We start from the raw sequence: 25,159 nt of genomic DNA on the forward strand, positions 1-25,159 counted from the left end.
TTATCTGCATCAACTGCTGTTCAATTCCCCACCCCCCTTTCCTTTCAAGATCCATCTTACAAGCTGACTAACTTTGAAACCTAATGTTGCAGCATCTGTGCACATCAAACCTGAAAGCAGCTTACAACATGTGTTGTGAAGATTATCTACACATTTTTATACCCATTAGAATGAAATAAAACAAGGGGAAAACCTTATTTTCCTTCCCTTGTCTGGATTTTTAAAAAGCATTGATTTATTTCTCCAGCCTGAGGTATTTTAAAGGAGGGTGCATTTCAAAACAAACTATAAGAAACATGTGTAGGTTTATCCAAATGCAGTTTATCCCATGTGTAGAATCAACACAGTACTTCCTCCTGTTATGGGCCCAATCCAAAACCCACTGAAGTCAATGGTGTCTTTCCATGAACGTCAATGAACTTTGGATATGTAAGTATCATTAATACACCTAAACCACAATGCTCTGAAATGTTCAGAAAGACCCTTTAACTTAGTTGATCCCAGAACCTTTTAAATAAGGGACAGGAAAAGTGCCAAGAACACCTCTTTTCTGACATTACCTTCCTTAATGCTGCATATTTTAATACCAGGTAGAACAGATGGTGAAATCTAATCTATCCACTGAGAGCTAAATGACAGTCACTCACTGTAGGGGACAGTAAAGTATTAAAGAGAAGGAAATATACAAATATGAAAGTACACTTTGTGCAAAAGTTGCTTTTGATGAGGCGTAAAATAAAATGTAAATAATTTCTATTAGGAAGAAACTAACATAATAGCTCTGGTATTTGCAATTAGAATGAGTCCATATTATAAAACCGGGATTTGCAGTTGAAGGAGAGGAGTACCATTTATCTGGATTTGAAGTAAGTATTATATTGATTACATTATTACTGTCAGTAATAAAACACAACACAGATACCATTAACATTACTTATAATAAAGAGGTGTGTGATTAGTATCAACTTGGATTTGCATTAAAAAAAGAGAGAGAGAGAAGATGCTGTTAAGCTGTATATAAGCAAAGAGGAGTGTAACCTGGGTTTGCAATGAAGAAAAGTATCAATACTACTAATGTGGGTTTGCAACTAAGTCAGTATCAATGTGCTTGGCAAAAGGAGTTCATCATTAGGAAGATCTAGTTAGTATTGATCTGGATTTCCAGCAAAGATCATGTCTGGGTTTTAATATGAAGCTGTAATTGATCTATATGTTCTACCAAGGAAGGTCATATAATTGCATTTGCTTTACAATTAGAGAATTATTTACATAATGCATTGCTTTTTTATGTGAGCATGACTTTTATAAATGATTGGCTGAATGTAGGGGTCCCACAAGAATTCCTAAAACTCTAAAAATTGAACTTCTGCATTTCTTAATAGAATAAATAGTGATTTAAATACTGTACTCTCAGACAAGATTACTGCTTCAGCAGGACTCTATGTGTGTGTGTTCCAAATATTGGTTTCTTTACTAGAATTACTAGCTTCAGTTCATTACTTGTTAAATCTCTATTTATGACTTCATAAATCATTTAAATATCCAGTTATTGCAACTACACTCAGTATTGTACTTCCAATGAAATTTAAGAGAAAGGACACTTAAATATAGATAAATTGCTTCTTTAATCAGCAGTTTTTGAAGGTAAATGTAAAAAAACCCACAATAAACAGCTTGTGTGTTTATTTCAAAGCCATTTTGAAACTTGAGTATATCACTTTCCTGCCCCTTATGTTTTCTTGTGTGGCTTCCAACCAAATACATAACAACATCTTAACGCCACCTGGAAAAAAAGACTTAAAATATCATCTTCATTTGCTATTTCTGTGTTCCTTTCATTTAAGAAAACTGTTGTAGTAGTTAATTTTGCTGTAGTAAAACAAAAAATAGCTGTGCTTACCAACACAAACACAGCTTTCAAGACAACTTGGATTCCATGCAGCAGCCTCCTTGAACTCTCTGCCTACCTCTAATGTATAGAAAGTCTTACCTCTCTCTTCTTCTTTGCTTTCTTCTTTATTTTCATCTACTATAGGAGTCATTGGTTTCTCAACCTTGATTGCATCCTCTTTATTTGCCAGGGGCTCTGAATAGGATGTGATGGGAAACAGAAGTTAGACAGTTTGTTGTTCAGAACTCATGGTGAATAAAATGATTAATATATGCTACAGTGGTCATCACTGAAAAGATCAGCATAGACCCAGATTGTAGAATCCTTCTCACACTGCTGAGAATTCATGTAAGCAGTGCCAGTGAGGCTGAGGAACTATTCCTGTGAACATGCGTTCAATCCTACAAGGGGCACTCTGGCCTCTCTCCAGTAAAGCACATGCTTCACTTTAAGCTTAACTAGTCCCACTGAAATCACATGCTTATAGGTAGGCATGTGCTTAAATATTTTGCTGGACTAGTACCAGAGCGTTCATCACCTGGCATGATAGGGACTTAAGTGCTCACTGTCATGGGTAGGCGTTGCACAATCTAGCCCTTAGCTTTTTACTTTTACAACGGATGCCATTAAAACGTCAGCATTTACCACCAAGGGCTACTGGAGATACCACTGTTATTTCCTATTCTGAGCCAAATTTGGATCTGGCATAAGGAAGGGCAATTCAATGAATGTGGCCTTCTAGGTAGAGAGAAATAACTGTGGTACCTCAAATGCCATAGCATAGCTTCTGTTGCTAGTTAGCCACGAGTCACTGTTATCTTACTCATTGTTTATACAGCATTTTTCATACCTTCTGTTTCCATGCACGAGCTCTGGGAATCTGTCTGAGTTTTCATTTCATCAATTGTGGAAACATCCTGTGGTCCTGTTAACATCAAAGATTGGAAATAACATCAATGGGATACTAATGTGAATACAGAAGATAGAACACTAAAACTGGGTACAAAACCAATATACAGCATATCTCTCTGAAGCCAGCTTGCTTGCTTGCTTTCTAATTAGCAATTATAACATTGGGGTCACTTTATAAAAGTTAAAAACAAATAGCTTTAAAATGTATTAAAGTCCTCCCCAGTATTAGTATTTAGTGTGAAGTAGTAGTCAAAACAGACCACACTTAATGGAAACTCTGGACTATTGTGTTCTATTTTTTTGTGAGCATACTGATTTTGATAGTTCAGCCATGATGAATTGTCTATCATTGGGAGCTCTGAAGCATTCTCTGACAAAGATTTTTGGCTGTCACCAGAGTATGGATTAGCAGCTGTTCCAAACCACCTGTACTTGACACTCAAGTTACATAAAGCAATGAAACCAATATAGCAGGCTTCTGGTAACAAAAACATAATGCTCTGAGGTGACCCAGAAAGAACACGGCTAAAATAAATTATTTGGAGGCCTGTTCCTTTTCCAGTAACACTAGAGACTACAGTATCAAGACTGATTGGTATGTAACATCTACTAGTTATATAGTAGACATTTTTCTGAGGCAACAGAGGTCACAGGTGAAAAAGTTGAATGCTATAATTAAAACAACTTAGGTTCCCAATTGATTCACTATTTGCATCTTAAAGAATTTCAACAGGTACCTTTACCTTCATCTTGATCTTCTTCACACATTGCATGATGTGCTGGGTCATTCTCTTGTGTGGCTTTGGAATCTTTTGAGGAATCTGATAAAGACAACAAACAAAATAACCTTGTAGTTGTTTTCTGGTGGCAAAATCTGAAAACTACTTAGGACACCTGAATCCAGCACTTAAAAATACTGGATTCATATCTGGTATTAAATTACTCTGATGAGATTTCTTTTTGTTTAAATATAATATTAAATGTAATTAAAAAAACATAGCACAGATGTAAATTGCTCAAATTAATTTCAGAAACTGTACAGTTATTAAGTGTTACGTGGTCTGCATTACTGACTTCTAATAAGGAGCTAAGTGTAAAGAAAATATAAGAAAATCAGCGTGGAGTCAAAAAATTAATTTCTAACGAGCTAAATAATACAAAGATATGGCCAATAACAGGAAAAATAACCCATCTACTTGATTAACTATATTATCCATTTCTTTGGAATAGCAGTAGTGTAACACGACAGACGTCAGCGGGCGGGATTGAACTGGGGACCGCTGGAGCTTAGTACGAGAGCCTCTACTGCATGAGCTAAAAGCGATATGGCTATTAGCTAAGGTTGAAGAGCAGACTCATTAATCTCTCTCTCTAAGTGGTCTCGGTGCCACTAGATGGGCCAGAACACCACACCCAGGAGGTGTATGTGTTACAGCAGCACTTTTCATGTGTGGATCCCAAAGCACTTTAAAAACATTAACCCCTGTCATATCTTAGGTGAAATCATAGCCCCATTAAAGTCAATGGCAAAAGTCCTGTTGACATATGTGGTCCCAGACTTCACTCCTGATGATGATGATGTTAGTACACTTGCTTAGTACATGAGGAAACTGAGACCCAGACTAGCTAAGTGAATTGTCCAAGATCGTACACTGAGCCAGTGTCATAAGAACGAATAGACCAAGAGTCTGAACTCCCATTCTTCTGCACTAGCTGCAGATCTAATTAACATACAAATAGAGCATAATGTTGTAAGATATGAAGGAAAATGTTTGGCAATACAGCCCACACCATTACTGTGTCATTTATAGTGGTGAAAATAACATTATAGAACTATATGGTAGTATACTGTTCAACTGGGCCCATAAAGTCTATGTTTTTATATTCCACCCATCACCGAGACATTTGGGGATCATTATCTGCACAGCTTTGCATTTGACCCTTGTTAGCACAGGCCACAGAGTCAAAAGTGAATGGAAAATTTCCAAACTTTAGGGGTAAATGCGCCTCTTGAGATAATAATAATGCCAGTGATCACTATAATAAGAGGGGATGTGTGCATATGTATCAAGAGGAGAACATATCCCTAAGTTGTGCCAGTCGGTAAAACTGGCCCATGCTGACAGATACCTATAAGGAAACTTAACAAATAGAGTTATGAGAAAAGTTGTTTATATATTAGAGTGCCACTTCCACACATTTCCTTCTTCTAAAATAGCACAGAGTGCCACCATAGAACGCTGTTCCTTAAACCTGCCGAGAACAATCTTTGATAGATAAGTGAGAAACCCAGGTAGTTAACATCTGATCTAAATTTAATAATCTGCAGAGCAGGTATGCACTGAAAGTGTGTGGCTTTAATTAACTGCAAATAATTCCCCAAGGCAAATATTTAATTACCTGCACAGCTTCTCATTTCATTCATAGAATGACAGTAAGTTTGGAAGTAGAATGGAACATGTATAGATTTTTCAAATTATCTCGCTGGTGTAAAAGCTGCCCAAACTAGTCCTTGTTGAACTTTTTTGTTTGTTTTAGTTTGGACTTAAACTGCTACATGTTGATATCAGCTGGACTGCAGTTTGTGGTCTCCTTTCATATTAGGACTGCACATTTTGCTATGATTTAAAAGGGATTACTCAGTTCAACCTGAATCAAGAGCTACAATAAATTAGAATGTCATCAAATGGTAAATTTAATCAAAATATGAGCACATTTCACAATTAAAGCATCTCTCCAGTAATTGGGGATGACAATACAAATCTACATGGAAATTGTCAAAGTTTACACCAAAGTGTAATCACACTGTGTTAAATACCGGCCCCACTAAAGTAAATGACAAGAACGTCAAGGGCACCAGGCTTTCATCCACTGTCACTGTGTTTGTTTGTGATCAGGACATGTAGAGTTATCGTCTAAGTTGCCATATTCTTTTTGGCTGTGCTTTAATTCAGTGTTCATAAGATGTGTTGTACTGACAGTGCTAGAAAAGGAAGCCCTCTGCTTACTAGGGTGACCAGATGTCCCGATTTTATAGGGACAGTCCTGATATTTGGGGCTTTGTCTTATATAGATGCCTATTACCTCCCACCCCCGTCCTGATTTTTCACACCTACTGCTTACCTACAGAACAGACATGGCACAGGCACAGAAAGTGGCAGTGCAAACTTTCCCACCACTATACCAAACTACCACACAAAGCTGCCTCTACCCTTACTACAAGGTACCGCATCTAGGTGTGAGAAAATAGCCTTGCTGACCTACTCAGTCGTACATCTGTGCTGAGAACACCAACAAGAGTGCCAGTTAATGCCAGCTGTCGTGATGGGGACACCTAATAGGAGACCACCCCATTTATTTCATATCGGCCTTCAAACAGTCCAAAAAGGGTATTGGATTAAAACTAGCGACAGAGGTGAAGGACACTATATGCCATTTACAATGCTCTGAGCAATCCAATCCCATACCTAGTGCATTCTTCTTCATACTGCTACACCTGTGACTTCAATCTTGGTTTGACTGGCCCATCTTGCTCCAAGTATGAGGAATGATTCCAATTTCATGTAAAATCAATTCAAGGTATCCAAAGCAACAATTACAAACATTGGTCAATAACCACAAATGGAGTTTTGGAGCCAAATTCATACCTAATGTAAGTGGGTGCTGCTCTGTTGTTTTCAATGGAGTATCAAACAGTTTACATCAGACCAATATTTGGCCTACTGTCTAGGGGTGAAAATATAGCAGCAAACTAATACCACTAGACTGTCAGTCATGCTGAACTTTAGCTTAGGTACCACAGCTAGAGACCTTTATGTTATTTGGCACAGTGTTCAGATTTTAATATAACATAATTGGTCGTGCATGACTGACTGATATGAGATTGCTATTACGATATCTTTTAATTTTTTTCATTAAACAGTTTTTCATTTCTGAGTTGTAAAAAGCAATATAATAATATAGGATTCTAAATTATTCTAGATAATCTGCAGTGAGGATTTTGTATTACTTTTTTTTTTTTTTGCAAAGAAAGTAACATGGACAAGAGTTATTGCCTAATTGTGAGAGTCAGTCGATGTTATTTCAGCAGCAGAGATCAGGAATTATATTGGTATGCAGATTTTGACTTTCAAAATCTTTAAGGTCAAGACCATAGAAAAGCTTTTTTCCCCCCGAATGCAAATATTACATCAAATATTCAAGTTAAAGGGGCCAAAGATAGATTTACTTTTAGGATTAACACAAATAAAATACAGGAAAGAAGTAAACCCAGATTTATAAAGGAAATCCAGTTTATTGAAAATGTATGACAAGAATAAAAATAGAAGATGTAAAGCACAGTCATGAAAAGCTGTTCCTAAAATGGATATGACGACAGATCTTCAGCTTCATTTCAATGGGGCAAAGCAGCCAGAAACTCTGAGTAAGGGAATCCCTAGGCTGCATTCAGATACTGTAGTGATTCTACACTGCTGCCTCCTCACAGCTTCAGTGGGGAACACTGTGCTCTAGTGATCCCTGGATATTAAACAAACCCTTTACGGCCATGTGCAGCTGGGCATAAATTAGAGCAACCCTGAAGTTGCTCTAAATTACGCCAGGGGAACTGGGACTACCCTGGCTAGCTCCATGATTGTGGAGCCATGAAGGTGGCATAAAGGCATTGTTGTTCCCCCAGCTACTTAGCTGCACTGAGCATATTTCAGCTGCCAGCTCATGATATCCATTTAAACTGTAGTGCGCTTGATTCTAATTACACACATTGGTCATCATTTACCCACCGTTACCACATAGTGGTGTCTGAGACACTACAGTTTTGTTCCTTAACACAGAACTGAAAATAACTGTACTATTTTAATTGTGGGAGAGGGCTGACTTTCTAATGATGACCTCTGTTGGTGGCCACACACATGCAAATACAAGTGGACAAATGACAGGCCACTTTCATTTACCTGAATACAAAGCTCATGGATATTGATGACATATATTGTGAGAATGATACCTGGAGGGATCACGGTGTCCCACTTCACAGCTTTTGAGATGATTATTTTATACAATATATGGAGCTCTCCTTACACCACCACCCTCTTTCTTGACACTGTTCTTCCCTTTACACTTCCTTCTTGCTGGTATTCTCCTCCCAACCTTCTTTAACCCTTGTAGTAAGGCTGCCTGGCAAATAACTGCAAACAATTCAGTGTTACAGAACAATGCTGAAGCAGACGGTCATGCTGTACCTTGATGATGTCCTGACAGACCACAACACCCTAAACATTGGAAGAGGAGGAAATGATTCTCTAATTGAGTGATTAAAAGATTCATTTCTCTTTTCCCATTTGTGGTTCAGTTGGGATTTTTTTATATTACTAAATGCAAGAAAATAGAGACTGTCCTGCAAGCTGCATGCTCTTGCCTGTCTCTATTATAGCCCTTCAGCACACTTTTGTCCTGTTCTAAGGGATTCTGAGCACCCCGGCAATGCACTTATGTACCTGCTTCATTTTAATCACAGGAGCACTCACATTGACGTCTATGGCACTACTCGCACTGCTAAAGTTAAGCAGGTGCTTAAGTGCTTTGCTGAATCAAAGCCAGAGCACTTAGCACCTTGTAGGATGGAGCCCCTTGTCCTCTTTACCCTTCTTTTACTCTGAGGCTAGGTCTACACTACGGGGGGGGGAGGGGAGAGGGAGTCGACCTAAGATACGCAACTTCAGCTTCGTGAATAGCGTAGCTGAAATTGCGTATTTTAGGTCGACTTACCTGGCTGTGAGGACGGCGGCGAGTCGACGGCAGAGCCATCAGGGATCGATTTTATCGTGTCTTCACTAGATGCGATATGTCGATCCCCAATAGATCGATTGCTACCCGCCGATCCGGCGGGTAGTGAAGACGTGCCCTGAGTCTTTCTGTTTGCTCTTCCTGGTTTGCTTTATGTTACTGCATGACCTTTCTCTTTAGATACATAGGCCTGTATATATACACACGGCCCTGGGACTGTAAAGGAGCCTTAATAGGGCATGCAAATGTCATTTATGCCCACTTTCTCTGACATCCATTCAAATGGCCAGAGATGTGAGAAGGAACCTTACTGGAAATGAGAATCAGGCCCTCAGTCTCCATTTTAAAATCAAACCACTAGCAGCAATTTCCAATAGTGCTTAACTCAGGATCTGCAACTACTACATTTAATGTTTTTAAAAAACAGAAAGCAAAACCAGGGTCACTTATAGGGCTCTATTAAGTTTTTTTGTTTTTAAAAGTCTTTTTTTTAGAAGAGCAAGAGTGGCTTTGTGGTCTTTCGAACATCAGCAACGTGATTCTCTCTGTCTTTGAATATAGCCAGTCCTCTTCCCACTTGTGCTAATGAGACTAGTTTTGATTTAATCTTTTATTACGTTAGTGGCTACACCTAATAGCTGATCCCTCACAACAGGGATTGCAAGGTTCAGACTTATAGCTCATGGATGTGAACTTTTAGAACACTGCCTATTTGTGCGATACAGCCCCAGGGGAGGTATTTGTTTTGCAATAAACGATCACCAGTATTCTTACTGTAAATAGGTATACATTACAAAAAAGGTATACATACATGCACTATATGAAAGAGCATCCTTTTTCCTGTCTTTCATACCATCTCAGACTATACAAGGCAACATTGCTCAAACATAACATTTGCAAACATTCAGGAAGACGGGGAATGGTAAGATCTGAATGTTAAGTGGTTTTAATGATCTTCTAAGATTCATTTCCCCAGCTATTCATTGCACGGCTTATTTACTTGTCATTTCTAATGTGCAACACATCTGGTTCTTGCATACACTCCGGATAAATCACCATGTTTTTGAAGACTAAAGAGGGGAAAAGCAGGCCACTAGGAATGAAAAGGGTTCACTGCATTTTATTTTTAAGTGTGATCCTGCGAAAAATGACTGGAATATTTCTAGAGTGAAAGAAATCAAGCAGGCATCCAAAATTACAGGTAATGGTGTGCATGGAAGCTGGCATATGATTAGGGTATTCTTGTGTCTCATAAATTGAGAAAAATATGTTAAAACGGAATACTATAAAATGGTGATTTATGAGAATTTATCTTGAGCTTTGACTTTAAAATGTTATTTTTATATCTGCCAAGATTACATTTTAATCCATCTTTATGGAGTCTAATCATCCTCTGAGTGGAATGGAGGGAAATCGCCTCTAACAAGTCAGGGAGTTTCCGAGAGGAGGGACCATTTCCTACTCACAACAGAATCAGAGTGAAGCCCATAATTAATTATTTATATTGTGGTAGCATCTAGAGCAGGGGTGAGCAAATTTTTTGGCCTAAGGGCTGCAACGGGTTTCGGAAATTGTATGGAGGGCCGGTTAGGGGAGGGGATCGTGGCCCAGCCCCCACCTCCTATCTGCTCCCCCCCCCGGGACTCCTGCCCCATCCAACCCCCCCGTCCCCTGACCGCCCCACCCTGGGACCCCTGCCCCATCCAACCACCCCTTCTCCCTGTCCCCTGACTGCCACAGAACCCCTACCCCTGACTGCTCCCTGCTGCCCCATCCAACCCCCCTCCTTCCTGACTGCCCCCCTGGGACTCCTGCCCCCATTCAACCCTCTGTTCCCCTCCCGACCGCCCCGACCCCTATCCACACCCCCTCCCCCTGATCACCACCCCAAACTCCTCTGTCCAACCCTCCATACCCCCCCGCTCCCTGCCCCCTTACCCCGCTTCCTGGAGCACCGGTGGCTGGCAGCGCTACAGCCGTGCCGTCCGGCTGGAGCCAGGCCATGCAGCTCAGAGCACCGGGTCATTAAGTCATTAAGCACCTCTGCTATTTCCACATTTTCTATTATTTTATCTCCCCTCCCACTCATTGAATAATGGGCCTACCCTGTCCTTGGTCTTCTTCTTGCTTCTAATGTATTTGTAGAATGTTTTCTTGTTACCTTTGTTACCTCGTAGTTCAAAGAGCTGCATGGAAGGCTCTTCTAACTATGTTAGCAATTAGTACCATAGAAGGTCTAAGTAGGCTTACTAGCAATTAGTAAAGCAGCTAGCCCTACTGGCCATGCTAATGATTAGCACCATGGAAAGCCCTAGTTGCCAAGCTGCTGATTAGTATCCTGGAAGCTCCTACTGACCATGGTAGCAGCTGGTACCATAGAAGGCCCTACTGACTACGTGAGTGATTAGCACAGTAAAAGGCCCTACTGGCCATGCTTCTGATTAGCACAGTAAAAAGTCCTAGAGGACCAGTGCCGATTAGAACAGGACAATTACCTCCAGTGTCTGACACAGGACACCCCAAAACATATTTCTAATTCCAATATTACAGAGAAAAAACATCCTCTGGCTGGCTGACGTTTTAACTGAAATTCAATGACTGCAGAAAAATAGCAACATGCTTTATATGGTTTATAGTTCCCAAAGGAACACAGACTTCCACGAACACCTGGAAATACATTGATATTTTATTTTTAAAATTAATTAACATATGATTTAATTTAGTTGACCTTCAAATGTAAATTAAGTTCTTATTAAGTGCTAATGAATTAAAATTGGTACAGTATGTACAGAAACTCTGATAGGGTTATATAACACTCCTTAGCTAGGCCTAAGGCTCCATTTTTGGTTTTGCTGCGACACAAAACCACAGTTAAATCAGAGCACTGGGGAATTGATGGGGCAGGTGACTTGTACTGGGATACAGAACCTCTCTCCTCAAAGACAGAGATTCAAAACGAGCGTAAGCCAATTATAAGAGGAAAATCATTGTTATATAATGGCTGTTTAGTGGCCTATTTATAATGAGTTGGTACAATTCTGAATGGGCAGGCATAACAGACTGTGTGCAGTCTTACAGGTATTTTACCTGCTTTATAAAGCACCAATCATTCTGACCACTGTGTTCTGTGTTTATAAATAAAGCATCTCTAAATTGAGAGATATACTATATATAAAGAACCTACTTCAATGTGCATGTTAGTAATGAAGCGCTACCAAAGGTGTTGCGTAGAACTGCTATTGCACAAAGAATGAGCTAGTAGCTATGCACGAAGGACTTCAAAGATAAAACAGCAACACTTCTTTGGGGTGTTATCTATATTTGAAAGTATGATTCGGTGGGACGAGGCAATGTTCCCGATGCTATGTAAATGGAGAGCTGGCATGGACAGCAGTACTTCCAGTGAACAATACCTAATGTCCATATATGCTTGTAAGAGGAAGAAACACTTTGTAGTGGAACAGGATATCTAAAACTGAGTATGTCTTGTTTTACTGTTGAGGAGAGGCAGGATACCAAGGCTGCATCCGTTTAAAGACCACAGGAAAAGAGAAAGGCCCACATGGAGTTCCGTGTCTGGAGAATGTTCCTCTAAGTATCCTCTTCTCACCAGTCTCTCTCTCACATGGGGAAGGGAAGAGATATTCTTTCACAATGATATAGGCAAGGTAGTCTTAAAGTAGGCTTTAATATTAAGAGCCTTCTAAAAAATGCCTACCACACTGTTCAGCTATGCAGGCCCTATTAAAATCCTTTAATATCTGTTTCTCTCTTTTCTGTAAAATCACCAATAAAAACAGAGAGAGAGTCCAAGTAAGAGGCTTTAATTCCAACTTCTCAAAAATTACCACCACCTTTTGGCACTAATTGGCATTCTTGTTTCTCAATCTGAGGCGATGCTAAGGACTAAGGCTCCAGTTCAGGAAAGCACTTACACATGTGCTTACATCCATCCCTATTCAAGACAGAACGTAGGGATGTGTTTCAAACTCACTGAAGTCAGGGGGACATAAACCTGTGCTCAAGTTAAGCATCTGCTTAAGTACTGTCCTGAATAGGGGATGTGTTCTTGAATCGAAGCCTGAGTTGGCATGGGAACTGAACTACCCTTTTGCTTCTAGTGATGGGCCCTATAGAAAAGGGTGGATTCGTACTTAAGAAAGTTAAGAAATGCTAGAGCATAGACTGCAACAAAGCTCTCAATCATTATCTGTCCAAGTCTATCAATATGACACATTTCATAAGCATTAAGTTACATTCAGATTTATGAAACGATATATATTTACATATATCAAAACAATAAATAAAGAAATGATTCCATTTATTTCTCATTTTTCTGATTCCCATCGTGTGCTAACAATTTAGTAGAGAAAAGAGAACTGCTTACAACTGGAATTATGATACCAGTTCTATGACCTGTTCTATTGTGGAATTGCTATCAACAAATCTAACATACTGAAAGACGCTTTTATATTTTCATAGAATGGGGAGAGTAGACATGCTAATCTCAGTAGTTCGTCAGTGGTTCAAGCTGTGCATATCTATCTCTTTGAAGCTGCGTGGCTTGGAACGTATTTGCCACATACCTTCCTTCATATTGATAAGGTGAAAGAACTGGAAAAATACAATTTCTTAAAACATTTTACATTCATTTCAGTTAGCTGAAGATAAATGATAAAGTTTCATAAGTCCAGGATCTGGCAGTTTTTGGCTGTTGTTAACTCAATGGGCAAATCATTTGAAGGCTGTTTTTAGAAATGCCAGGATTTCATAGAGGTGCCATTTCCCTGTCTGCTAATACGCTTTTTGAACGTTATTATTTTTAAACTGACTAAAATCAGCAAATATAGAAATTTGAAGTGTCTGAGTAGAATTAAAAGGCCTTGATTCTGCAAAGGTCCTGGGGGTAAGGCATAGTGATCTCCCCATGCAAAGCCAAGTTACGGGATCAAGGCCTTGATTCTATTTAAAAATATATGTGAAAAGCAGCTCATCCTTCATTCTGTGTTTCTCCTGCAACTGCTGTTATTTCACAAATATCTCAAATGGCACGGAGAGCATCACTTCTTTTCCCCTAAGAGATGTCTGTGATGATATCTGTTGTAAGCGAAATGCAACCTACCCTCTGAGCACTGGTTTTCCCAGATAAGGGTAGAGGAACTGATTTGAATTTATTTCATTTTAGAATGCATTTATCTGACAGTTCTAACTCCTTATATATATTTATGATTGGCAGAAAGCAATTTTTATTTTTTATAATTTGGACAGATAATCTCGATGTTCACTTTTAAGCTTTTTTTTTTCTGTTTCTATCAATTTACATGTTGAGAGTTGTGGGAAATTAGGGGGGAGGTGAGACAATTATCTAATGACAATAGACACCGAGATTCATAAAGTTTAAGCTTTATCTTTAAAGTTAAAACACAAATTGTCAACAGCACGTGTCAAAATACACAAAATAAATGTCCCTAAATCAAACTTTAATAAGTTCTCAAGCAGCATTTTTCTTATTTTGACTATCTGTACATTTTTATGATCATCAATGGAAATATTTTTTCATCAGTTTGCGTATGGGGAAATGGATATTAACTGACATGTACCGATAAAAATCAGCTCCTTCCAAGCCTACCTATATTGTATGGTTAATGGTTTGGGATCTTAATTACATTTTTAATTCAATTTATATTTTTAAAATTATGCCACTTTAAATTTATGGCCATTTTTTAAATTATGGACATTTTTAAATTATGGCCATATATATTTTTTAAATTATGGCCATTTATTTTAGGTCTTCAGATGTTTTGGCCCAATGCTCTCTCCAACCATGCATTCGGTCTCATGGGAGTTACCTCCCAATTCTTCTATCAAGGGTATGCTTTGCCTCCCTCCTTCTCCAGTGAAACTGGCAGTTATTTATTTATTTTTGGTGGCCACCAAATGCCGGGGAAGCATCCAAACACCAATCATCAGCATGATCCTCAGGTGCGATGGGACCATGGTTTCTCTATGAGCTCCCTCTAGGATCTCTCCATGGTAGTTCCCCTAACAGAAGGGGATGGCATGTACTTTGTCAGCACTGAATTGCATCAGGCTGGGACTGGTGGGGAACAATGCTGTGGTGAGCTGCAGAGAGGGTGGGAGGAATTTGGAGAGTATGCCTCATGACCCTGGGCCGAATCTACAAATTAGTGCTCCCACATGCTCCCCTTCAGTGGGAGGGACTATCTGAGCACTAGTATTTTTGGAATAACAGTCTTTAAAAAAAAAACTACGTGCTGTTCCTCCTCAGGTTGTACCAACTCTAAACACCAGACAGGTTGAAAGGTAACTTACACACATCAGTGCCAGACATTTGAATCTCTCTGAAACAGTGTAATACAAAATCCTACAGTCCAAGAATAACCCCACAGTACACACTGGTGCTGTATGGGATTTTTAAAGGCACATATGCACCAAAAATATACTATGATTATAACACACGATAAAACGGTCTTTTCTCTACAGCATATACACATGCTTGGTTTTCAGTAACTGTAAAAACCTTTCACACTGTTCTGCCAGCACAATGGAGTCTCAGAGAGAGTGAAACTAGTCCCCTCATGAGAATACCCTCTGCACACAGGGCCTCCCTGATTGGTGTAGGGCTGGCAGTAAGGGTTCTACGCTGGCTGCTGGGGTAGGCCGAAGGTAGGGGTATGGCCAGACTGCACTGCAATAGGACTATTCTTGGCCATGGGCTGCTTTAGCTTATACCATGGACCAGGCAAGCTCTGCATTGCCCCATAATATGGAGAATACAAAGGCGGCTTTAAGCTATCCCTGTTCCACCTCACCCAACCCTGCACCATGCTCACGGATGGATTAACTAGGAATCTGGTCCTTAGAATCTCGTGTGTGAGATGCCACAGTACCGTAATACATTTCTTTGCGTGATGCCAGATTTTAAGCACAATATCCTAACTTCAGTTACTCTATCAACATGAAACCGATAAACTAACTTTTCCATTCATATTGTCTTCAGTGAGAAAATCTGTTCTCTGTTTCCAGACAAGAGTACATTAACATTATGGGTGAAGTTAGAAGAATGGTTACACACAAAGATGATAGGCCAAGTATACATTCACTTCCTAACTTAACATGCACACAGAAGGTTCAAAATCAGGAGCAAGGACATAAAGTAATATCTAAATTTCAAGATCTCCATTAAGGCCCAAGAAAGCAAAAATAAATAAATAACTAAATAAAACCCTGCCACTGACTATAATAAACATTTTCAGAAGAGATGTTATAGACGTGGACCTCATAAATAGGCCATATATTGGTAAAGAGGAGGCATAAATGAAGGTTAATCACCAACCATGCTTAGAATGAACCCTCACTATTTCTGACTGCTGTTAGCCTTGATGTGACCTTAATCTAGGAAGGATTTCAATGGCAAACACAAGTATTCTGGCCAGGTTTTTTAAAAACATCTATACGGTGCTTCTATCAGTCAGTTGAGAGAGCAGTTAAATCGACCTAAACTGAGCTCTGAACCCATAATCAGGTAAAGACCGTGGGCTCCTTAATATGCTATTTTGGAACAAAAGAGTGAGATTTCACATGCACTTCCTCACACTATCCAAAAAAAAAAAAAGAGAGAGAGAGTGGTGGCATTGAATTAAACATTAACTCTTAAAATAAATAAGTTAATGTATGTTAATAATTATGTTATCTTAGTAAAGTGCATTAAAATTCTCTAGTAGTCATACTTGAAGGCTGTACTGATGGACTATATTTATGATAGATAACATAACTCCTATTCTGAATTACCAGCAGCAAAGGTTTTATAAATCACCATGGGTTTTTTTTTTTTTTTTACACACCAAAAAGAATTCTAAGACAATCTAGACTAGCGTGAGTAATTAATGGTGTGATGCCATAAAAAGGATCAAGAACAGTATGTCTGTGTGTTGGTCTCCTATCTGTAAACCAAACAGCAAAACAGGAAAATCCCAGCTTGAAACATTAAATCGCCTCTCTGTCTTGTTTCCTAAACTCTCTGTCATTTGGCCCCGTGACATTTTTAAATATTTATCACAATCTAAATGATCTGAGTGCCCAGCACAATCTGCACAAGATAAACATTACTTTCTCTCTCTCAGTTATGACTTCATCTCCTTCTGCCTCCCCATGATGTGTTTATAATTACTGTTTTTATCTTTTTTTTTCATCAGAACAAAACTAATTAGGGCCTTGATACTTCAAAGATTTATGCGTGCACTTAACTTTACGCACAAGTCATCCTACTGAGATGAGGTCTGGGGTCTATATCTGATGCTTCAAGCATGGCATTTTTATATTAACTCCATAATGCTGAGAGCTAAGAGTCCATGGCACCTCTGACCCCAGCACAATAGCAGTTGCCAAATGTTGCATTAGAAAGTCTTTTTGAAATTAAAATCTAAGTTTGTAGCTGATTTCTGATATTTTAAGTCTCAGTCTGGCTTCTTCCAGACATAAAGGAAAATATGGCCATGTGAAGTATCCTCTTGGGATTGAGTAGTTTGAGATGCATCTTGCTATCTGTACCTTTATCCTCGCACAGCTCTATTCCTTCTTCTGATGGTGGGCTGGGTACAGCTGTATGTTTTGCCTCATCTGTGCAAATGGAGGAAGCGAAAGAGAAATAGTGGTTATTTATTAGATAGTAGGATGGGTGGACTGGTACACCTAATGCATCCAGGGGCCTTTGCGGCTAGAAGACAAGTCTGAGGAGTCAGTACATTTCGGTTCTATTTCCTTCTTTGTCATTGGCCTGTTCCTGTTCCCATCAATGGCCATGATAAACTTCAGTGGTGCTGGATTAAGCCCTAAATCTCCACTCTGCTTCCCTCCCTGTAAGACATGGATAATAAGAATACCTATCCACCTCATGCGTGGGTTGTGCTGCAAGATACTCACTTTGCAAGCATTGCAGGGTCTTGATCTTGCAAGCTCTCTGGACCCAGTCCAGGGAGCATTTAATCCTTTTATATTGAGAAGAATATTTAAACCTGTACTTTAAGCATATGTTTGATTCCATTGACTTCAATGGGACTTAAAACATATGCTTAAGTGCTTTCCTGAATTGGGGCCTAAGAGCTTTGGTAGCACCTTGAGGGATCAAGATCTAAATTTTGCAAAATATTAATACTATTTTAATAAGAATCTGGTTACAGGATTCACATGCAAACACGTGGACAATGAAATGTATTGACCACTAGAGCAGAGTGAAATTTTGTCATTCATAGTGGCAGTTCAAATTTGTTTATAATAACAACGAATAGTAATTGGGTGAGGGAACAAGAGTAAGAATGACTCAATATCCTGGTGGTCAGGGCACTTATCTATGATTTGGGGGACCCAAGTTCATATCCCTGCTCCACTGACCAATTATTTATGAAAAGTGGAACAGCTTCATGAGGAGAGACTGGCAAAGACCAAAACTGAAAGCGCTATGTCACTTTGTAGCCTTTAGCTCAGCAGTTAGGGCACTCACACGGGAGGGAGGAGACCCAGGTACAATTCAATAGCCCAGTAGCTAGGACAGTCTTCTGCAACACAGGAGACCTAAGTTCAATGTGGGAATTGAACCTGAGTTTCCTAGCTGTTGTGCTAAAGGCTAGAAACGGATGTAGTGCTTTTTAAGATTATTAACTCAGATGTTTAGTGATGATAGTTTAGATTCTTTTGGAATTGTAAAAGTAATACATTTGTGATGTGTTTGTTATTATCCCCTGAAAGATCTCCCTTTTGGTTTACAAAAAGGAACAGAAATGTGCACACTTGAAAAGCAGTGAAAAGGTTGCTCCTTATAAACTTCCTAATAATAAGCATGTTCTTCATAATGATTAGAATTTTTTGTGTGTGCAACTGACTATATTTTCTACATTTCGCCAACCATTTCAGCAATTGTGCATGAAAATAAGGTAATTTCACATGCGTATTGCCAAGTAAACAATGGACAGAAATAGAAGTGGTCTTAAAAGTTCCATGCATTATTTTGCCCCACCGAATAATGCTGAATCCACCAATAACCCTACGAGTTGAGAGTTTAGTTATGATACACTGAGTACCAATATTATAAATGATAGTAAAAGAATGAACATCATGTTTCTGATAAACTGAGTATAACAGTTTGTAACAGTGACACGTCATAATGGCACTTCTGAAAGAAACAACACACTTTTAGACAGCCAAGCAAGCTAAGTAATAGTTTTAAAAGGTAAGTATTTTCACAGTTGCTTCCCATGGGAAAGATGAAATGCAACTCACTGCAACTTAGTTGTTTCATGAGTTAATAAACACAGGAAATATGCATTTAATCAGAAGATATAGCTAAAATATTTGAATGTCTAGTGGGCCACTCAGGGTATTTTTAGAAGGTAATTTATCTAGGTTGAGCAGAAACCTCTGGAGTTTGGACTGCTTTGAACTACAAGCAAAGCACTATTTTGTAAAGTTAAAAGACAAATACTGAACTAATGGTTCATCAGGCAAAGGTTATGCAGAATTTTCAAAGCAGCTACAGGCTGGTACTGCAACTCGCTACTACACAAAAGACCCAAATTCAGTGATCTCATGACTCTTGCCCTTTGGCTGCTTAAGTCTATGAGCACTGCAGAGGTGAAGCTGTTAAATGTAGGAAAGGAAGCGTGGTTGGTGACTGGCTTTGTTCTAACTCTCTTGCATGATACTGTAGTCTGCTTACCCTGGTGGGATAAAAGGAGAGTCCAGAGCTTAGGGGGCTGGATCCAAGGCCCATTGAAGTCAATGGGAGTCCTTCCACTGCCTTCAATAGGCTCTGGATCAGGCCCTTGAAGAACATGAGTTAGTGCCTGTGTGTTTTTGTTGTGGTAAGATTAAAGAAAGTAAGAACAGGGAGGAGAGGTAAGTGGATGAAACCTGCTAAATTCCGAGCATCCAAGAATGGCCTCAGTTTAACAGAGAACGGAATAAAACTAGAGTAGAATGCAGAGGAGAACAGGGAAAGGCTTTCATACACAGTGTTTCCTCTACAGGGTGGAGTAAAGGGGGGAAAGAAGTTCATCGCAACACAAATTTCTCTCTTCACAAGGAGCCACAAGGCAGTCAACAGACCAGATGACTCAGTAACGTAGGCAGGCTACCTTGCGGCCTCACTCTGCTGCATTTACTGACTGGCCCTCTCCATCTTCTAGGTAATAATAAAAGTTTTCGGAGCTGATTGAAAAGTTCTAAGTAGAAAAGTTTCATGCTACCCGAATTCAGTATGTGTAGGCAACACACTGTTCCAGTATACTATTTAGATGGTACCAATCAGACATAGCACAACATTAAAAAAAAATAAGAAAAACACTTTACTGTGTAGCAGAGTGTTGGAAATCCAAAGGAATAAGGGTATTTATAGTGGTTTTGATGATCACTTCAGTTATTTTGAAAACTGCTCAATTCTGGTTGTCATTTCTGTTTGCTGGATACATTTGGAACAGAGTACCCTTTTATTTTAAAATATCCAATTCATAACTTGTAACATACATTTATAAACACACCATGTGCAAATCTAGTACTTTATGAACTCTGACATTTACTTGCAGGTTTTGATTTTCACATGTAGGCTCTTTCTGTTTGGATGTAAATCTTAATAATCCAATTTTCTGGGATCAGCAGAGAAATTACTGGAAAAAAATAGCTATTACAATCTAAAAGTACCATTAAAACCTTGAGAGACCAGTTTTAGATCTCTCCCTCTTCTCCCCAAACTTATTTTTTTTTCATTATTCTTTCTTATAGAGTGCTACACTGATGTAAACATGCATGGAAAATTATTTTTTCTACTTAGCGGATTAGCGAGATATATTCCAATTTAAAGAGGGAATGTGGAGCTAGTAACTTAACAGGAAAGTCTGCATTCCTGCACTGCAACAGATTCATTCATAATGAATGGAGCTGTGGTCTCCAACGGGAGAACTGCACAAGCCCTGGGTTAATCTGGTGAAAACGTACAAACATTTTCAGTCAATAGCATTGACTAAGGTTATTGTTCACCAAGGTGGATAAAGCCTGGGAGAATGCTTTAAAGAGCTCAGCACAAACCTGCTTCTTGGCTCTGGCCCTCAGTTTCTTCATTACTTTGCGTCTCTTCTCTGCTATTATCATCTATCAAGAAAACCACACAAAAATTATTTATGAAGTATCTTTTTATTGGTAACAAGCAGCACTGAAATTAATTGTAACCAATGTAGCATAAACTGTTAATTTATGACAGAGCCCTGTGATAAAGCAGGGAGAGATGTATAGGTAGGGGGAAACTGAAAAATTACGAACATAAATAGTTGCATTTAGGGTTTTCAAACTGTCTGGCAGATTAAAGGTTTTATAGCAAAAGGCAGAATTATTTCATAACCCTGGAAACATCTACATATTCCACAAAGTTGTTTTTGCTTATGGAACATCTACAGTGGATGTGTTTATTGGTTGATTGTGTTTTACTTGTTCTGTGAAAAGATTATTTTTTCCAGTCACATTTATATAAGAACTTTGAAGTACCCAAATCTTACACTTGAACAACCTATTTTAATCAGTGCTATGGCAGGGTGACTGTAGCTTTAATCAGTACTACGCAGGGTGACCGTAGCAGGGAGAGACGTGTCAGAATTTTACTTTCAAATGTAAAGCCTTGAAGAGACTGAATGTAGAGATATCGAAGATACCGAGGCTACATTAAAAAATGTACAACAAATGATTAAAAGGAATCAAAGAGGAAAAAACAAAAGGAAGAATGAAAGGATTTATTGCTCATTTAGACATTTTTGCATTCATATTCTCCTTCTCCCCCTCCCAGCTCCTTACTGAAGACAGGTGCCAAACAATGAATTACCACAGGGAAAGGTATACAACAGGGAGAGGCCAGGGACAGCGCACCAAGCTCTCAGCCTTATGAGTGAACTGATTAGGAAAGAACCAGGCAGTCTGTATTTTCAAACACAGAGAACCCTATTTTAGAATTGTAATAATCATAAAGATTGCAAGTATCAGGGGGTAGCCATGTTAGTCTGTATCCACAAAAACAACAAGGAGTCCGGTGACACCTTAAAGAGTAACAGATTTATTTAGGCATCAGCTTTTGTAGGTAAAAAACTCCACTTCTTCAGATGCAAGGAGTGAAAGTTACAGATGCAGGCATTATATAATGACACATGAAGAGAAGGGAGTACCTCACAAGTGGAGAACCAGTGTTGACAGGGCCAATTCAATCAGGGTGCAGTGTAACATACTGCATCAGATGTCGCTAGAGTGGTTATTCTGACAGAGTCAACAGTTAGTTATCACATTTAATTAGGAATTCTAGAAACCGGTTTGTGAGTGTATAAATAAATAGCAAAGTAATTAATTTCCAGATTGTGGAAAAGGCCTCATAATGATAAACATGAATCCTGCTGTCTCATCCTGCTGTGATCATTTCTCCTACTTGATTTTCACTTTTATAACTTATATACCCTATTGCTTTAGCACTTCCCATCTTGGGCACCTTACTTTCTCTTAACACATGGGGCCATCTGCTGCAGAGAACAATGGTAGCAGAAATGCATCTTGATTGATGGAATTAAAAACAAAAAACCCTAAAGAGAATGTATTTTTCATAAGTAAATACCATGCAACTTATAATAGCACACTTGATTTAGCTACCATCCATTCAGACATTTTGTTTTCCTAGTCCTTTGGCAGGTATTACATTTTAGAATCCAGTAGGTGGAACTAGTGTAGAAGTATTTTCTTTCTAAGCCATAACTCATAGAGTTACATTCTTAGCCGATCAGATTAATGTGTGTTTTATACAGTTTCTGAGACATTTGGAGCCACAGTTTCAATGGGTGTAAATCGATGTAGCTGCACTGACCTCCGTGGAACTACACTGATTTATATCAGCTGAGAAGCTAACCCATTAGTTGTTTTGTAACTTTTCGTACTGATGTTAACTGGTCTAAATGGACAGCTAGTTCGCTAGTGGCCTTCATCCTGTAAAAGTTCTTAGTCCACTGGTGGGCTTCAGCCTGTAAAATCACATTACATGGATGACCAGAAGTACTTGATAACACCAGCATTTTATTTATCATCCAGCTACAAAATGGGGAGCAGACACAAAATAGAAAGTTAACCACACTAGAATTGAAACTTTTTTTAAAATATGGATTTTGGACTTTGCAGCAAACAGCTAATACGTTTGGGGAGAATCCTTTGCTTAGCGTAAGAGAGAGTTTTCAAGGTGATAAAGTTGTTTAGTTCAGGCGCTGTGGCATGAGACCATATAGTCAAGGTTTGTGGTAAAACAATATTGAAATGGTCACTAGTAAACTCTGAGCAAGAGCACTGCATAGCTCAAAGCTTGTCTCTTTCACCAACAGAAGTTAGTCCAATAAAAAATATTACCTCACATATTTAATCTCTCTGGAACCAACACAGCAACAACAACACTGCAGCCAGTAAAATCTGTACAATTAACATTTGCAGGTAATTACCAGTAATGTCTACGTGAGAATATTGGAGTACTACTAACTAAGCAAAGAACAAAACCGTCAATGATTTCAATTGTGACTGTTCGTTTCCTAAATGTGTACTGCATCATGCTTAGTTTTACACAGTACTTTACATTCAGAAAAAGCAGGTCAGGCTGTAATGGTAACCGCTGTGATATTTATTACTGAAAACTATTCCAGTAACTAAATTACTGATGAACGGACAACACTTAATTTGTTTCTACATTCAGTAAAAGCAAGTCAAGTACCAATATGGATATTATTCATTTTGCTAAAATCAGATTTTTTTTAATCTTATTTGTTTCCATGTTATTCAGTTTCTTATGAATTCAAATTCTGAGTAAATTCATATTAAAAAGGACAGTTTTAAAATAACCTCAGCCTGACTCGTCAGTATGTTCCTCCAGTTTTAAACTGGTGTAACTCTAGTTGATTTCACTGGAGATATACTGGCTTAAAACTGGAGTAAAGTAGACATGAATAAGGCCCTAAACATTAAATTCTTACTGAATTCAAAGAAAATCAGAAATGTAAGTGAAACTCCGATTTTGTATTCTTTTTTCATGCCAGAAAAATGCAAGAGATTTTAAATAAAGGCTTTATTTCTTGCATTCCCCTCTTCAAGCAAACTCTCTGGATCATGTATCTATCTATAGAATGCAAATTCATCTTACACACAAGGAGCAGTATTCTTAAAGGACGTGTTGTGCCTTCAATGGAGTGGGGCATGTATTTGCTTTAACAAAAGTGGGAGGGTGGAAAAATTAAAATCCTTTCCCTTGACAGTTGAATGAAAAGTTAGTAATCAAGGGCTTGTCTCATAGACTCATAGACTCATAGACTTTAAGGTCAGAAGGGACCATTATGATCATCTGGTCTGACCCCCTGCATGCTGCAGGCCATAAAACCGTCCCTACCCCTTCCCTGGACTCTGCTGCTGAAGTCCCCAATCCTGTTATTAGTGACTTCAATCGGCAGAGACCCTCCTGTTAGAGATCCCTGCCCCATGCTGCGGAGGAAGGCGAAAAACCTCCAGAGGCTCAGCCAATCTGCCCTGGAGGAAAATTCCTTCCCGACCCCAAATATGGCGATCAGTAAGACCCCGAGCATATAGGCAAGAGTCTCCATCCTGACCCCTTTTAGCCATTATGCTATTTACCTACCATTGCTTGGTTTTCCTTGACTACTATGTTTTACCATTAAATCATTCCCTCCATAAACTTATCTAACTTAATCTTAAAACCAGACAGGTCCCTCGCCCCCACCGTTTCCCTCGGAAGGCCGTTCCAATATTTCACCCCTCTGACGGTCAGAAACCTTCGTCTAATTTCAAGCCTGAACTTCCCCACGGCCAGTTTATATCCATTCGTTCTTGTATCCACGTTAGTACTAAGCTGGAATAATTCTTCTCCCTCCCTTGTATTAATCCCTCTAATATATTTAAAGATAGCAATCATATCCCCTCTCAGCCTTCGCTTTGTCAGACTAAACAACCCAAGCTCCTCTAGTCTCCTTTCATACACAAACATTTAGCTCCCAGCAAGCTGGGGTGTAACTCTACCGTGCACTAGCCTGTTGGGTACTAACTGTTCATGCAGCCTCTGCGGACATGCCCAACAGTTCCTTATCACACTTTGATCTACACTGCTTTGAAACGGGACTAGATCAATTTGCACTAAGGGATTTTAATGCGCATCAGCAGGATCCACATGGACACTTCGTGCATGGCAGGCTAGGCTGGGGTAGGCTCACACTCCAGCTTGCCACAAACTAAATGTTTGTGTAGACAATCTCCAAGAGTGAATACGTGTTTCTAAGCTAAATGACATACAGACTTGGAGGGCCAGATTCTCTCCTATGGCCAAGCTCTTTTTGACATGGAGAGAGTGAAGCATCAGGGAGCCTATTACAGTCTGCACTGACCCGAGCCCTGAGCCTTGATAATGCTTAGAGCATAATACATTCCAGGAAATATGGTTGTTTGACAATCTCATATGCTTGAGAAATTTGTCCTCCATCCTCATAACTGTCTCCCTTG

At 39.1% G+C, this 25,159-nt stretch overlaps 1 protein-coding gene across 15 annotated transcripts in view; it reads right to left on the minus strand.

Annotated features, from left to right (window-relative positions):
• Positions 1 to 25,159, minus strand: part of MACROD2 (mono-ADP ribosylhydrolase 2) — a 1,307,214-nt gene that overhangs the window by 46,532 nt on the left and 1,235,523 nt on the right. For 5 of the 15 annotated variants that reach the window (XM_042847036.2, XM_042847039.2, XM_042847020.2 and 2 more), the window contains 5 exons: positions 20,681 to 20,743; positions 17,156 to 17,224; positions 3,541 to 3,624; positions 2,742 to 2,816; positions 1,991 to 2,086 (listed from right to left, as the gene is read on the minus strand). In XM_042847036.2, coding sequence (XP_042702970.2) covers positions 1,991 to 2,086; positions 2,742 to 2,816; positions 3,541 to 3,624; positions 17,156 to 17,224; positions 20,681 to 20,743 — 387 coding nt within the window. The remainder of the gene's footprint in view (positions 1 to 1,990; positions 2,087 to 2,741; positions 2,817 to 3,540; positions 3,625 to 17,155; positions 17,225 to 20,680; positions 20,744 to 25,159) is intronic. The other 10 variants (XM_042847028.2, XM_065590811.1, XM_065590814.1 and 7 more) reach the window with 5 other exon arrangements.

This window comes from Chrysemys picta, chromosome 3 (assembly GCF_011386835.1).
Source record: "Chrysemys picta bellii isolate R12L10 chromosome 3, ASM1138683v2, whole genome shotgun sequence".
Taxonomy (NCBI): domain Eukaryota; kingdom Metazoa; phylum Chordata; order Testudines; family Emydidae; genus Chrysemys; species Chrysemys picta.